The 17,524-nt window shown below is 39.6% G+C and overlaps 1 protein-coding gene across 2 annotated transcripts in view; it reads left to right on the top strand.

Moving 5' to 3' along the window:
• The window catches only part of KIAA1614 (KIAA1614 ortholog), a 33,953-nt gene that overhangs the window by 5,704 nt on the left and 10,725 nt on the right, over positions 1 to 17,524 (top strand). Inside the window, exons 1-5 of one of the 2 annotated variants that reach the window (XM_072419803.1) lie at positions 2,516 to 3,255; positions 7,051 to 7,760; positions 7,848 to 7,911; positions 10,849 to 10,980; positions 14,260 to 15,809. In XM_072419803.1, coding sequence (XP_072275904.1) covers positions 7,073 to 7,760; positions 7,848 to 7,911; positions 10,849 to 10,980; positions 14,260 to 15,809 — 2,434 coding nt within the window. In that variant the 5' untranslated portion in view covers positions 2,516 to 3,255; positions 7,051 to 7,072. Of the gene's footprint in view, positions 1 to 2,515; positions 3,256 to 7,050; positions 7,761 to 7,847; positions 7,912 to 10,848; positions 10,981 to 14,259; positions 15,810 to 17,524 lie in introns of those variants that run through there. The other variant, XM_072419802.1, reaches the window with a different exon arrangement.

Genomic DNA, 17,524 nt, shown 5'->3' with positions numbered 1-17,524 from the left:
GGTGCACTGCAAGGCGCAAGCCACTCATAAGCCTCAAGAATAGAAAGGCTAGATTGGACTTTGTTAAAGAAACATCTAAAAAAGCCAGCACAGTTCTGGAAAAACATTCTTTGGACAGATGAAACCAAGATCAACCTTTTATCAGAATGATGGCAAGAAAAAAGTATGGAGAAGGCGTGGAACAGCTCATGACCCAAAGCATAGCACAGCAGTGATTGTGTTATAAAAAAGCGTTAGTTCCTCACGTTTTTATGCAATCTTTTTGTTCAACCCACTGAATTAAAGCTAAAAGTCTGCAGTTCAACTGCATCTGAGTTGTTTTATTTAAAATTAATGGTAATGTACAGAACCAAAATTTGAAAAAAGTTGTCTCTGTCCAAATATTTATGGGCCTAACTGTAGCCTATGTTCCAAGACCTTAATATAATATGGAACTGTTCATTAAGAAAAAAGCTAATTGAAGGCAGTGCAAAGTGTGTACTGGACTGAACCAAAGTTTCCAAATCTCCCCTTCCAGTAGCAGGTAAAGGTGCGTCCCATAATGTGGTAAAGGGTCCATCTGTCCAATATGTCCCAGCAGGAGTAGTGGGTCTGACCGATGGGCATGGGCATGCTTTGCAATGTTGGCACATACATGTCTATAAACATGGTGTGATGGAACATGAGTGACCTACACAAAACTCTGACCTCAACACTATTGAACACTTTTGAGATGAATTGTAATACCAATTCTTAGGCAAGATTTACATCCAGTGGTGCCTGACCGCTCAAATGTTTTTTCTGATTGCATAAGCATTGATTCACTTATGCTCTCTCCTAAATACCTGGCAAGCCTTCCCAGAAGGGTGAAGGCTGTTTTAACCTCCGAAGCCGTTGGTGGTGGAGGGAACAATTCTGTATTGATGTCCATAGTTTGTGATGGTCCAGTGGTCACAAACTTTTGCTGTATAATATATCTCTGACAGGCGACTCATTCCTACCCATCACTAGGCATTCCAGCTATCAAATCCCAGATTTAATTTTTCCAGTCCAGGCTAGCAAATTAATGCTATTGTAATGTTGATGGACAAATGCCCTAATAGACCTATAAATCATATTCACTGTAAGCCCTGCACCTGAACTCCCAAACCTTTTTTTTTAGAGGGACCCATCAGATTCACCTACTACTGCCTGCAGAAAAGATCCAATTTCATGCTGGATTATTGCACAGATTAGACTCCTCATCATCATCATCACAATATTTGCATATCCTGTTTTGCTTTAACCCAGTGTGCCACCATTGTGTGAAGGTTCAGGAGGACAACTATACAGCATTCTCATTTCTCATCTTCCTTATTTCCTCAAAACAATGAACTATGCAGCAACAAAATCATATTGGAATCGAATAATCGAATATTTGATTTATGTGTATTTTATTGGCAACAATAAAATGTAAAATTAAAAAAAAATCAAGTTTAAAAAGATAAAAAGAAATTACAAATATAAAAAAAGGTAAATATTCTAGCTGGAGACACCTATGTAGCGTCTGGGATGATATGCTACCTCCATCTCCACCTCCAGACCTGAATAAGCAACTTTTTGTACAAGCATTATTAGGCATTTTTTTCAATGCCTAGTGTCTAGTTTTTTAACCAAAGCTGTATACACATGTGCAATTATTGTCGTTGGAAAGGATCTTTCACGATCCTTTCCAATGACTAAGGACTGCACGATGCATGGATGCATGAACGAGTGCTGTACATACAGCACCATTCTGTCCGTGGATTCACCAGGGCGGTCATTTGGACGATGGACGACAGGCTCTGTACACATGCCATATTTTCGTCCGATATTAGCCCAGCGCTGATTATCGGGCGAGAACCATTGGACGTGTGTACGTAGCTTAAACTTTAAAAATGTCTATATAGGCAGGTGCAAATGCCTGCAAAATCGGGCTTTTTGCCTGAAACCAATCCTGGAATTCTAGCTGTGCATAGTAGGCATCCAGGAGTAGTAACAGCAGTGTTTTTACTGCAGGCCTGAACAAGCCCTTACATTTTCAGGATAAGCATTTTTGGGTTTTACCCCCACTTCTGTCTAAGAAGTACTGACACACAAAGGTTTAGCAGAATGATACAAGCACACAATCTCTGTGAAAGAAAAACAAAACAATACAAGAAAATTAAAGTGAAAAAGTAAATCAGATACGGAGTAGAGATGTGTATTCTGGGATAGGAAAGGGGAAAGAATAGAGCCAGAGAGGTGAGAATGGTCATAAAACTATTTGATAGTAATTTAGAAAACTGAGGTCCACGTTTAGTCCCCACAACATATAATAATTCCCATACATATCAGAAAAAATATTGTGAAAAGTCAAGAAAGCATTCTTCTAGATTACATTTGTGCCCTACTAAAATAATATTGTCCCTAAATATATTTTATTGATCTTCTGCATTGGGAGAAATTAGTAAGGAAAGCCGGAGCTTTGTGTATTTGAATTTCTTTAACATTTCTTGTTCCAGCAAAACTTTTCCCTACTTGAACTTTTTGTTTAAATTGCCCTGAGGGCAGGCCATAATCCATCTGTGCCTTGTCTCTTTTGGACATTTGTAGCTCCTCCCTTGCAGTCTCTGGATACATTGTAACCCCCCTTTGTCCATGTGTCATAGGAAAACACCAGCCTGCCTCCCCCCACAGCTGACACTCTCTGCAGGCAGGCAGTCTCCTTGAGCAAACTGTGTCTGAGCAGTGAGGGGCTGGTTAGATATTGACTGAGAAGTGCAGACAAACAGGGGTAGAGGGGGAGAGTTTCATGCAGAGGAGGAGTGAAGGAGAGGAGGTCATACACTGAACTAAGAAGGGAGGGAGTTCAGGCCAGTGAAGGAGAAAGGCATGGAAGTCTTGGAAGCTGTGAATTAAGCTGGAAGTAGAGGAACCATTCAGAGAGAGGATTAGCCAGTGATAGAGGACAGTTACTTTCCCTGAACTTCCTGCAGCATCTGGCAAGCTGGAAGCATTCCTGGAGCCGGGGATGGGAAGCAGCAGCTGAAGCTGCCAAACTTGCATAAAGAGGATTCTGAGTTCAGAACAAGCGGCTCACTGTGTGCTCCTCACCGCCTAAGATGGGCCAGACTCACTGCCATAAAATGAATCGCCCAGGACCCCCACAACTCCAACCAGGTGTGTGAATTGGGGGACCCGGGGCTGGAGAGGCCACAGAAACACATGGAGACAGAGGAGAGCCGCAGAGAGACTGGTCTGCTCTGCCCACAACTGGTAAGTGATACAACCCTGCTGCACTGAAAATAACCCATGTAGTCGCCTTAAAATTACTACCTTTCCAGCAGAAAACACTGCGGTGTGTACAAAAAAATACAAAAGCGTGAAGAATCGAGGTGTGTTTCAAGTAAGTGTCCCCCTAATCTGCTTTATTGGTCTACTCCTCCACCAGCGCAGACATTCGTGGCCAAACACCAATATGTTTATAATAAATCAGAGCCTGTTTGTGATTAAAAAAAAAGAGACAAAAACTTCTAAGATAATGGCACCCCACCAAAATGTTTGTTGTGCCCACCTATGTGGTCTTTCAACAAATACGGGCCTAGTAGGAAAGTGGAGAAGTGAGTTTCATAGTACGTGGCCCCTAAAGTGTTAATATCTGGAAGGGATCTGACAGCAGTGCTCTGATTTGTATATACTTCTCTTTTAACCCTGCTGGTCTACCATTGTCAGATCATGCATTTAGTTTAATAGGCCACCATAGCTCCTGTGTTCCGGGTTCATATTTTTCTGCATGAATTCTCTTTCCTTCTATGGAATATCTGATCTGCTTCATTTTTTATAATACAATGTTCACTGTATACTAATTTTGTGCATGTAATTCACTTGTACCTAATGGGAAAAGGATAATGGTTTTTCCATGCAGTGTATACTAATTTATTTACAGGTTCTTTTTTATTCTGTTCTGGGACCTTCTGCATCATTTTTTAACTAAAAGTCTTTGCTTTTTAAGCACAACAACTGTTTTAATCTTTTGCTCCCAACCTTGTGTTTTCTGCGCAGCACTCTTATCCAGTACTTGAGATGGGAGCTACAAAACAAACCCTGTTATAAAGTATAAATTTTAAAAAGTCCAATGTTCCTCTAGAATTCACATTGCATCCACAGAAGCTAAATAATAAAGAGAAAGTAAACTAAAAAATGCCCAAAACAAAAAAAAAAAATACACACCTTTAATCCCGCAGAACAGTTGAGCAGTCAGCGCATCGGGTCCTGCGTTGTCCCGGTATCCGTCTCTGATCCAGCAAATACCTGGATCCTTCTGATCCAGGTATTTGCTGATCCTTCTGGTTTCTTCTTTCTATATCACCCAACCCAGGTGCAAGATCGGGTGACGTAGGTTTGCGAAAAAACTTGCCAATCCCACGCATGCGCAGTGAGATTGGCAAGTTTTTTTCCAACCTACGTCACTAAAAGGCTACTTCTGCGAATGCCCAGGATACTCGGGCATGCGCAGAAGGAGCACCCAAGAGCCTCCCGGGATGCGTGATGTAGGCATCCCAGGAGGCTTTGTGCTCCCATTCATTTAGAGGGCAGTGCTTTAAAAAAAAAAAGGTGTTGTACCTAAAAAAAATACCAACAACCAGAATTTTTACTTAACATAAAGTGGTTCTACCCTTTTATGTAAAGTGAAATTTCAGAGTCTATGTACGCTTTAAAGTTAAAATTATATATATATATATATATATATATATATATATATATATATACTCCGCATGCTATTTCCTCAGAATCACCTACTGTCAGCATATATATTGAGATTTAGGAGATCAGCTCATCTGTATACTGGGAACTGATCTGCCACTATAAACTCTAGGGAAGTTTTTCTTTGGACTATGGCTGATTTTATTGCTGGCAGCTGTGCTCTTCAACAGGTTTCACAGTAATTAGATATCGCTTAATGGGTTGTCCATGACCAAATAGCTTCCCAGAAACCTGCAGCCATGATACAATCACACAGTGTAAATGGGGTAGCTTTTATCTGTGTCATGTCAGTGATTTTTATTTGTCAATCTGACCGCCAGCTTGCTGCAAAATTCAAACATTCACTTCATTGATTTTCAGCCCTGTATTTCAGACACTTGGAGGACACACATTCCCACTGAACAAACATTCTTTTTATTTGACCGAGGGCTTGCACATTGCTTAGAATGCATTGGTTGCTTTGATGCTTCCCCATTTACAGGCTGTAAAATGGCCATAGCTTTAGTCTTTTGGACTCGCGTAGGGGTCCTTGCGATTTCCATTTCATGTGATTTCCATCCACAAAACAAAGCCCTGTTCAGTTTAAGAGAACCCCACATTTATTATGTTTTCTCTTTCTGCCAAGGTTGATATACTTTTGGCGTTCAACAGATTGTGAATTTGGCTTGTCACTTCCTCAAGTAGTGCTCCAACAATCCACATGCTGCATTTTTTACATCCACTGTATATTGTGATAATCAGAAATCTGCTGACATAAAAGAAATGAATCACACAATGTTTTCATAATGTAGAAGAATTTTAAATGCTAATTTAACCCAGTACTATAAACTCCTTGGTATAAATGGGGTCTGGAATGTTGAAACCCACATCCACACCCACAAGCGCCTCACCTCTGGGGCTCCATCACTGAGAAATTTTGGCTAAAGTAGCTATTAGTTTGAAAACGTGTTTATTTTACACCAAAAGAAAAAATGAGCTTCCTACCCAAAAAAGCTGTGCTACCAGCGTGGTCCTCCACTGCTCTCTGTGGTTCCATCTGCCAGCCCCTGTATCACCATTTGAGATTAGCATATTAGTGCCCAACAGGGAATGCCAGCATTTGACACATCAGATGTGTCTGATGTGATTCTTCCAGGGGCCAAAGTTTATCAGTGGGGTTCACTGTACTGCAAAGGATTTTGGACATCTCCAGTTCTCTAGCAACAACTCCAGCAATAAATGGCAGCTCACTGCAGTTGGAACACATTCTCATTCAAGTTAATAGAAGCACGAACCTTGCTGGGCTGCAAACCACCCAGTAGTATGCAAACCCATTGCAAAAAATGGTTCCCAATCAAACCCATACAGTTCATCTAAACCAGTTGGGAGCATGGTTGAGAATGTGGTAAAAAACTACACTTGTTGTAGGCATGCTTGAAACATCAATGTTTGTAGCATTTCCTTGTTTTTTTTTTTTAAACCCCCAAACAGGCAACAATAATTTATATGAAAAGCAAATAGACAATCTCCATTGTTTCTTCATCTTTTCTTTGCATTAGTTTTAATGTAGAATGTCTCAATAAAATTGAAGTTAAGCATCCTAGCATGTCTATATGGAATACACTGAGAGAATTGTGTTAACACATTAGTGAATGGTATTGTATTGTCTGATGATGTTCGTTAACCCTTTGGTCTAGAAGCTGAGAAATGCTCATGATTCCAACTGAAATCAGACATGTACCCATTGTTTTTTTTATTTTGAAGGTGAGTTGATTGAAGCACAATTTGTTATGTCTCACCTCTGTTTTCTGCCAAGATTTGCCATTCACATATTCCAGAGCTTGTCTGTCTTCAGTCTGGTCTGTCTCAGTTTTTTCAGCAAGTTTACTTCTTGGCTTGAGAGGGTAAATCTTGTGACCAGAGGCAGAAATACTTCATTGGAAGTGTTCAACTCAGCAGATGATAACAGCACCAACCCCCCTGTACTCATTACACATGCCCAATAAGAAGTGTTGATGAACATGTGGACATGAGATGGTGATCACTTAGTAGCTGATGATCTGTTAGCTTCAATTGAACTTTTTATCCCCAAATAGACAAATAGCACTGTTGCTGATTTTGACTTGCATTTCCTTAGTCAGTCCTGCAGATGGTCATGAATGCAAAGAATACACAGAAGCCCTGAGAGAAAGGCCAAAGGTGTCTTTGACATACATCTCTATGCTATGCAAGAGGGAAGAGCTGAAACTTGCTGCTCTCTACTTTGTTAGGTTTTTTATGTTCCAATAAATGCACCCGAACTAATTCATATTGATGGTCTTTTTTCAGGTCACATTTGAATGTGGCAAAAATGGCGGCGGAGGTTAACCAAAGACAATATATCCCAGATGGAGAAAAGAAATGTTTGGCACACAAATCCTCAAGGAAAGTAAGAGCTGCAGGTGACAGGACCAAAAGTACTGAACAGGCTGATAAGTCCATGAAGCATGAAGAAGGATATGGGGTAAGGACTTCTGTGTTTCAGGGAAAGGTGAAGGCCCTGAAGGAGAAACATATGAAGGGGAGAAAAGAGACCAGAAGATTGGAAGATGAAGGTGGAAAAAAGGACAACAGTGAAGATGCTTTGGTATCTCCTCAGCTCCGTACCTACCTAACAGAGGAGTTATTGGACTGCACTAAGAATGGCAGATATTCTGGTGGTCATGAAGGGAGTTGGAGACGTGATGAGTTCTGGGGGACTTACAGTTCAGATGGGTCCTTGGATCTTCACACCAATGGTTGCAAAATTATAAATCCATATAACCCCAGTCAGAACACAGAGAACAATTCTTCACACTGTCAGGAGCAGTTGCACTCTTCATCTAATGATGTAGATTTGCCAGAGAATACCAAAGAACAAGACGCTGTCTCCCTTACTCTGGCCGAAAGAGTGGAGAGGAACAGACAGGAGCTAAGGAGTAAATTTGGAAAAGCGGCTACTCATGGTGGGGAGAGAACTCCAAGTCGTGTACTCAGCCAGGGGCAAGCAAGCAAAACCTGTGAGTATATTATGATTGGAAGTAGTGAAGTAAATGATACGGAATAATGAACACATGTATTACATAATTGTATTTCTTCCATTGCAGGGACAATCACAGGTGACGTAGATGAAGACTTAGGGGTGGACATACCCGTGACTGAAGACAGTGGGTAAGTTATCAACGGAAGGCAGTGAGGGCAACATTAATAAGCTGTATTCTCAAATCTTAACTGTGAGAAGACATAAAAGCAGAGAACCTACCTGCTATTTATTCTGTATCAGCCTCTTGCAATCCTTGTACATCAGCACTTAGACTGGGGGGGGGGGGGAGGATTAAGGCTACGTACACACGTGCAATGGTTCTCGTCCAATAATCGTCTCAGGGCAGATATCGGACGAGAATCTGTTGTGTGTACAGTGGTCCTCGTCATCGATGATGAACGATTGTAATGCAAGTTAAGGAAAAAGTGCCCAGCCAAGTGCCACTCCATTGTTCTCCCCCTCCCCTCTCCATAAAGCAGAACGGTGCGGTATGTACAGCATTCATTCATGCATCGTGCAGTCGAAATCTGATAACATCCTTAGCATTCCACCTGAGCAGAAGGAGTTATTAAAAAAAAAAGGAAGAAAGAAAAGAGAAGAGATCTTCTGTTTTCTTTATAAGCCTTCAGAAATGAAGTTATGTTATATTTTTTACACTTCAAGGGATAAAACATGGATTTGTGTATTTCCAGGCTGTACTTTATAAACAAATGATTCATTTTGTATCGACATACATTTTATTTGTCAGTAGTGGCAACCCATTGCCTGTGCTTCTAGCAGGTCCCTGTATACCTCAGGATCTATCAAACCTTTGTTTTCTAAACTCAGACAAAAGACGTGATGGACCACTAGGTGCCATTTCTTTACTATGGCCTAAAATTGGACAGAAATATAAATCTGTTGATGGATTTCATTTATCTATCTAGCTGTTTTCCTGGAGTTCAGAGGAAATGTGAATGCTCCATGATTATTACCCCAGGTGGCTAATGACTAGTAGGGTTTATTAGACTTGAAGTCCAATAACCAGCCATAGAGTCCTTGTGTTAAAGTCAGCAATGGCAGCTGCAGTATTTCTGCACTGTTTTCCTTTTGAACACTTTAATAAAAGAGACCTCTTGTGCACATATATCACGAAAAGACAAATGAATGCATTCTGGTTCCTGTGGGCAACATTAGGACCTTTCAGAATAGGGATTATTGCCCAAAGCAAGCAATCAGATTCCTGGATGAAATGGGAAATGAAGTGATTTTAGGTCTCTATTAGAGGTCTTTAAGTTTGTAGTTGTGAAAAATAATTTTTATATATTTTTTTTATATAAAATCTTTGTTTAACAAACATATTGTATTACATAGCACACCCATAACAGAGCATATGCAGACAATATGTTTTTCTAAATAGAAAGCACAGCAGTAGCCATTTACTTTCCGACTTTCTCTCTCTAATTGAAGAAAACGTCAATTATCTATATGCAATATGCCATCTTTAAAGTTGAATTAATCCTTAAAATGTAAAATGAAATGAAAGGAATGTCCTTAATTACAGAAGGGAAAGGAGATGTTTTTTGCAATTAAATAAAGTATCTGCTCAATTGAAATTGTTTAACTAGCTTATAATGTCCTTGCTCCATTGCAACTGCTGCGAAGGCACACCCCATCTCCTTCCAAGTTCCAGATCTGTAGCGATCTTGATTGGCCGGGGTGGAATGACGTAACTCCTATGCATGGGTGTGGGAGTTCATTCATTCCTGTCAGCCCTGTCTAGGATACTCGGCATATCCCTGCATCCTACACTGAGTTTTGCATATGCAGCTCAGTTGTCACTGAGCTGCAGCTGTTGTTGTCCCTGACCAGCAGCTGTCGTCACTGAGCTTTGCATATGCAGCTCAGGGTTCTTAGAAAAAGATTGTGGACAGGCAGGTAAGTATTGTCTCTTCAGCAATAAAAATCCTGCCTGTTTGCAACTTTTATTGCGAGACTATAATTCTTCTATTATGCAGTACCGAAGAAAAATTATTTTTCCTTTAAATATAATTAAATATACAAAAATGAGGATGCATTGCATTTAAAGCTAAACTCTATTGAAATAAAGAAATATATGAAAGTTATGTTTCCTTACCAAAGATTTGAATATATGCTTATCCACCCAGTCCTGAGGTTTACATAGTTCTGTGCAGCCATTTCATGAAGGGCGGGAGACCTGATTTTCACTATTACCGTTCAGTAACATTAATAAGTTTAGTACAGTACAGGAGAAGGAGAAAAGGAGAAGCAGTGGATGAGTTCCCCTGTTTGTACCTCTGACCTCTCCTTATATCAGCATGTTCTGCCTAAAACACATGCACCACGCCAGAACCTATTGCCTCCTTGTGCTGCTTCTTCCACTAATAGTCTGTACCTAATAATACCAAGCCAAATTCAGACATTAATGGCCTATTGAATCCACAACTACATTAACTTTTGTAGTTTCCTAGTTCTCTGCTCAGATAAACTACAAACATGCCTCTCTTGAACATACTCATAGTGCTGCCATGGAGGTAGTGCATCTGTCGTTGGGGTAAAATTTCTGACGATTTTCAATAACTGGCTGGCAGAACAGAAATGGACATCCATTTCAGCAACAGCTGAGCACTGAATGGTTCCTTAATCTTCTCTGTTTTATTCTCGGCTTAGGTGCTAGAATGGAAAACGCCAAGGCTCATGTTGGTATTTGTGTGTTCATTGTACGGTCATAGTATATCATTTGTTGCTTTCTCCTGTGCACATTACATTAGCACAATGTCAGAAGTGACCAACGCTTTTAATCTTTAAGCCTAAACCATATGTCATGTATCAGTGTCTGCCTGTCTCTGCTGTCTTTGTCTAATCACATCCTAAAATGGGTTATGTCCTAATTTTACCTCTTTGTGCATTTTGCTTTTTTTTGTTTTTTTACACCCAGTTCCATTAGGGGGCACTGCAATTGTTGGTCTTTTCTTCTCGCCCTATATTTCTCTACAGTCAACTACGTTGTTTGTAGCACTCGGGGAAGTGGCGTCATTATTAAATCTCTTTTAATCTTCTCCCAGGGAGCTCAGCGCCCGTCACGAACAGGCCAAGCAGCTGCTGCAAAGAGCACGGATGAAAGCAAAGGGGGCCAGTCCATTGCGAGCTTCCCACTGTGTCCTAACACATCCACACTCGCAACCCACTCTCCGCAGGTAAGTTGGGACAAGAGGGGAAAATACAACCTGAATAAGAACAGTACAATGTATGGATGAGTGGGACTAGACAGAAAAACAGGGGGATTTACAGGGATTAAAGATTCCATAGAAAATTAGAAGCCATGACGTATCAAAACAAAGGGAAGATCTCTGATGGGGACACTTTGCTGTTCTGGTGTTGTATAAGTTGTTTAGTGTTATTTGTATAGTAGATGTAAAGTTGACTTGTGTAGTACTCTACTATAGCTTTTGGATGGAGTCACCGGAACTCTCTGCCACCCCTGTAAGTGCTATATTGCTGGATATAAGCACCCTCTGCCACAGAGATAGATGTTATCACATAGGATAATACCGTAAAAATATACTGAAACAATTTATAACTTATTATTTCCAATCACTGCATTTTAGAATGCTAGTTCTGTGGTTCCTATCTTGATCCAATGCCTTCTGCCTTACTGAAAGTAGACATGTCAGGAGTGCTGACTTTGAACACCATGAGTCTGATCTGTGATTCAAAATCTATCATTTTTAGAAAATTGGCAGTTATTAATGTATTCTTTTTTTTATATACTTTTCTTTTAAAAGCTGTCATGGCCATCAAGCTGATTCACTTGCTAGCTGCTTTGTTTTCTTCTGTTGGCATGGAGCTTACACATTCATTCTATTGGGGTGAAGTAAGAATGAGAGGTGGGATTCATTTTGGAATTGGCACATTATGGATTTAGTGCTTTTTACTGCCGGGATATAGAAGAAGGATAAGGAGTCAGGAAGCAAATCTAAACTGTTTTGTTGTAGACAGATCATTTAAGCTACATGTACATGATTCCATTTATCAGGATTAAATGGCTTAGAACTACACAACTATTTATAAAATATTGCAGGATTGAATGGCTTCTCATAAAGGAACCTCTTGCTGATTTATTTTTGAAAGTGTAGCTTCCAGGGTTGTCATTGACCAGGAACAAGTATCTAGTTAGTGAAAAGGGATTTTGTTTAAACTCCCATCCTACATATTTGTTCCAGGTAAGAAAATAAATCATTTGTAAAGACCCCTTCCCCTCTGTGGCTATAACTGCCACCTCTCTCCAGAAAAGGATTTCAACAACATTTTTGATTGTGTCTAAAGGAATTTGTGCTCATTCAAGCCTAAAACATTTACACATTTCTAACATCGGGATGTTGGTTGGGAAGACCTGTCCTGCAGGACAAAGGTGTTTAACACAACTGAGGTCAGGGTTCTTTGAGGGCAATTAAAGTTAATCCACACTAAACCTACCAATGTCTTTATATGGCTTTTGTGCACAGGGGGACAGTCATTCAGGAACACAAGGGACCTCCCCGGACTGTTGCCACAAGGCTAGAAGTACACAACTGTCTTTGTACTGTATGCTTTATTGGACACCTAAATTCTATTGTTTGCAGAGGTGTCTACTTTTGGCCATATGGGTGATGTTTAGGTGTCCACGAATGTTTGACTATACAGGTTCACTTAAATTCACCACATTTTCTAATTTTTTTAATATATAACCTTGATTTAGTCCTTCATTGGAATAAATTCCATTTACCAGAATATTTAAATTAGGTATAACTTGATATAATTTGTCATGTTGTAACATATATGGTAGTGTATATGATGAGCTGCATTCATCTAAATTCATTTATTGTAGAAACTCATTGTGAGATGAATTTGCATTGTCTACACACAAAAAAATAATATCTTGCGTGTTGGCTCCTTACATGGCTCATACACTCCAGCATTGTTCACTTTAAAGGCAACGCTAGTAAACATGTCTGAACACTGTAAATGGTGCAGTAATTGTTTGTTTTGTTCCCCTCCTCTGATATATCAAAGAGAAGTATGGAGATGACAGCTATATAGGATAGCTTCCTTTGTGTTCAGGCTTATAAAGTTTTGTTCATACAAAGGCTTAGGGTTTTAGCAGTTTTTAAGCAAAGAATATGACTATTTGTAATCTTTCACCATATTACACCCATGTTATTATTTATGTGACAAGAAATGTACAAGAATCAGCTCACTCAAAACAGATATTTTAGTGTTAAATTGTATAGCCATAGCCAGTTATGAACAGAGTAGGGGGAAGAATAAGAAGCTGCTTTATAGAGACTTCCCCTCTGTAACTGTTATGTCAAGAACCCGTCAACTTTTTTTTGTGTCCCTGTTACAGATTTCTCTTTATTTCCTGTCTGCTAAACCATTGTTATCATTTCATGAGAGGTAATTTCTCTAATGGAGTCGGGATAGCAGTAAAAAAAACAGACCTTTCCCCACTCTACCTAAATCTAAAAAAATATATCTCTGTTGAGGAAAACAATTACTTAACAATATATTATCTACCTTAAGAACACTAATGGTGATCACTTTAGTTCCTGGAGTAGAATACAACATGAAATGCTAAAAACATGCAAAGGTGGTTGTGAACACTTACAAGTCCTGGGTGTAGAAGTACAGAATCAGGAATTATGTAGTGATGATCTCATTTGTGAAGACTCCAATAGCCGTTATATAGTATTCAGGCATACATGTTAATTGGCACTTCTACATTTGTTGAAATCCCCTACAACTGAACCCCTTGGATTTCTTCAGCAGTACAGTTATGTCTGTTAGGAAAGGCTGAGAAATGTATGCATTTTCCGTAGTGTAGCAACCCATGACTATTCAATATGAGGATACAGATCTCAGTGTGAAAGTTTTGTTTTAAGAAAAATATTCAATTAGATTTTACATTTATAGCTTTATGGCATTTTCTGCTGCTAGACAGGAGGATTTGATGGGATACGAATCTGGAACGAAAAGCAGTCAAGATCCACTCCATGGTCAAAGATAATAATGCAGATAATTGCTGATTTCTTCATCTCATGTATGTCAGGACAAAAAAAAGAAAGACGAAAAACAATTGTATATGTCTGCAATCCATGCACATTTGTATGTTTTTTATCCAAGAATAGAGAAATACCTGGTAATTTACTGTAAATGCACTCCTAATACCTGTTGTGGACTGACAATAAACAGAATTTTGTATACTGATTTAGTAGAAATCATTCCTGTCCAGTTGTTTTTTGCTAAACTACTACTAGAGGAAGAAATGAGAAATGTAACTCGGTATTTTGTTCTGCTACATGTGTGTTCTATGAACACATCAAAGCAACAAGTTGAAAATTCCCTTTTATAAAAAGATTTCATTGTTAGTATTTGTCAATTTCACAACCCCTTTAATGGCAGTATTGTTCCTTATATTTCATATTTTATTCCTCTAGGGGCCCCAGCATCTCAGGTGTTGTGACAGACGGAGGATCGCTAAGTGACAGTTCCAGAAGTGAGTATTCTTCTTGGCATAAAGGCTCCCGAGGAAGCTCGCCCTCTCATGTACGCTTTCAGGATGAGTCTGAACGGGAGGCTGAAGAAAGATACAGGGAACGACAACAGGTTCCACAGAAGGTCTCTACTCCACCACCCAGGAGACAGTCAAATGGTCCTATTTCCGGGACAGAGCAGTTGTCACCTTCAGGACACGGACAGTGTGGAACATGTGGCTCTTACCTCAAAGGAACAGGCAGTAGTCCAGCTGCCACACATGGTACAAACTTACGCAATGTCCATTTGGGTTCCAAAATGACTCAGGATGGCTCTGTGAGCTGCCCACTGGGAGTCAAACCTTCTCCTCACTGGATTTTGCCTTCTCAACCATGGCGAATGTACACTGAGTTGATTCGTGAAACCCACATTGGCAGTGACTCTACTCCTGATTCATCTGGAGATGATGATGGTAATCGAAGCCACGATAAGAAAAGTCATGAACGGGGCATGTATAGATATTGCAGAATAAACCAAGCCAATGCAACTCCAAAAATATGTTCAGAAGGTAAAATAAAGGTGGAAAAATCATGTAGTAATCAAAATAATGGAACCAGAACTGGTACTTCAGATAATTTATTTGAAAATAGAGGGCAAAACAAGTCCAGCCATTTGGAATGTTTGGGCAAAACATCAGAAAGAAATCAGGAGAAGGACACTGATGAAACGTTTCATGTGGACCCAGTGAGGACTTGCTTAAGGAAAAGTTCACAACCTACACAAAAGCACAATGTAGCTCTAGAGTATGGCACTGAACAGAATCCATCCATGCAAGAAAGTGGAACTGTTATGTTAAATATGGACACTAAAGTAGGAAATTATAGAATGCATTTAACAGATACCAGAACTCAGGTCACTCCAATGATTCCGTGCATGTCACAAGCTATTTCTTCCCCTGTTATATCTGGCCATGTGCCTGTCCCACCTTCTGGAAAAGCTCCAACAATGACACCATCTAGAAACAGACTTACACTACGGCCAGGAAGCATCTGCCAGCAACCACACAACTCCCAAGAGGGAGATATGGTACAATATTCCCATGAAAAAATGGGACCTCAATTGAAACCAGTGCCAAATATTAGGAAAACCACTCAAGAAACCCTTGGTGCTTCCAATCATCATCAACTTTCTACCCAAGGAATGAAAACTAAAGAATATAAATCTAAAGAAGGGACTCAGAAACTGAAGAAACACACAGAGAACAAAAAGGCTATGGAAGGAAGGGAAAATGGGGACTTCAAGGAACACCAGGAACCCAAGGAACTTGACAGATCTTCCTTCAGCAGTAGACATAAAGACAATGGTAGACATCCATCATTCAAAGACCAAAGGGACAACGACCATAGTTCATCAAACCTATTAAAGGAACAGGAGAAGAGTGAAATACAAAGGGAAGAGAAAAGCACTGAAAAGTCAGGAATAAATGGGCAGATACCTTGCAGCAACAACACAGGTTAGAAATTCCTTTATTGTATTTACACTGAACACCATTGCATGGTGACCATTCTCATTGTGATTTGTGATCAAACTTCCTGAACAAAGCAATTGGAAACCAATTATCTGATGCAAATATTGATGCAGGTGTTGTATTATTCTGTACTTTGTGATTGAACAGTGATATTTTATAGATGAAAATGGTCCATTTAAATCAATCATTTAATCAATCTGCATTATGATTGCTTCTCTGACATGCACAGAATAATTGATAATTGCTGAACTAACCAGGAGCATCCAGTTGTCACAACCAATGCCTAATTGGTGACATTGTTTTCTATCCTAAAAGTACCCACCCCACAGGTCACATCAGTGTAATGGTTTGACGATTTGTGGCAGTTTTATTACAATATAATCTATTCAGGATGTGTTGGTGATATCTATAATACATCCACATATTTCATATATATATTTTTGGCTAATGTTTTAGGTTACTTATTGTGTTTAAGGTCGCTAAATTCATTACGCATTATATACTCTGTGTTATGGGCAGGTTTCAACTGTACCAGAATGTCTTAAGTAATTAATTTATCCAAGAAATTGAATGTATTAGACCTTACTGCTTGTATTCAGCCTTTAGTACAAATGCATGTTGATGTATATGACATGTTTCATATTTTTTTGTGTATATCTAGATATATTTTACACACTACCCTTGCTTCTTAAAGTAGTTAGCAGCCAATCTATAGTCACTATGAAGATTTTTGTACATGTATGCTCTATTCACTGTCTTACCTTATGTATACTGTATGTTCTTTCAGTAATATTCTTCCTATATATCTAGACCGTACAGATGTTAAGCTTAAGCTCCCCTGAGGAAGCCTTAGAAGGTGAAACGCGTCGGGACCGCTTAAGCCATACACGGTTATAAGCTAGTAGCACTATTGACTTGGAATAGTATACATCGGTATATTGTCTTACCTATGTATATTGTCTTGGTCCATGTGGTTGTTTTTGTAGTTGAAAGCTTAGTAATTGCCATACATTTGCCTTCTGTATTTCTTTTTAAAGGGATTGTCCTAGAATCATAAACATCTGCCTCCCCCATAGAGACAAAGCAGCCACAGGTAATAGACATGAGATATTGATTTCAAACAAATCAGTGACCCACAATCCCTGTGGAACTTGACCAGTTCTCCCCATTTCATTGTGGAAGATTTTATTTACAGTGGCATTTTTATTATTATGAATATTAGTAATAATAAACAGTATTTATATAGTGTCAACAGGTACAATAAATAGGGGTTGCAAATGACAGAAAAATACAGACAGTAACACAGGAGGAGGAGAGGGCCCTGCCCAGAAGAGCTTACAATCTAGGAGGTGGGGGAAGTATCACACAATAGGCAGCATGGTGGCTCATAGATAGGTGCTCCGGGCTTTGCAGCATTAAGTCCCAGGTTCGAATCTCGGCCAGGACACTCTCTGCTTGGAGTTTGCTGGTTCTCCCTGTGTTTGTGTTTGGCTACCCCCCAAAATTGCCCTTAGACTGTCTTAAAGACATATGACTGAGGTAGGAACATTAGATTGTGAGCCCCTTTGAGGGACAGTTAGTGACATGACTATGGACTTTGTACAGTGCTGCGTAATATAATGGTGCTATATAAATACTGAGTAATAATAAAAGTAATAGGTGGGGGTCTAGGAGATGGTGGGAAGTAGTAAGGGTTTAGG

The sequence above is a fragment of the Pyxicephalus adspersus genome, chromosome 8 (genome assembly GCF_032062135.1).
Source record: "Pyxicephalus adspersus chromosome 8, UCB_Pads_2.0, whole genome shotgun sequence".
Classification (NCBI taxonomy): Eukaryota; Metazoa; Chordata; class Amphibia; order Anura; family Pyxicephalidae; genus Pyxicephalus; species Pyxicephalus adspersus.
The sequence above is the reverse complement of the archived record's forward strand: the minus strand, read 5'-3'. Positions and strand labels throughout refer to the sequence as shown.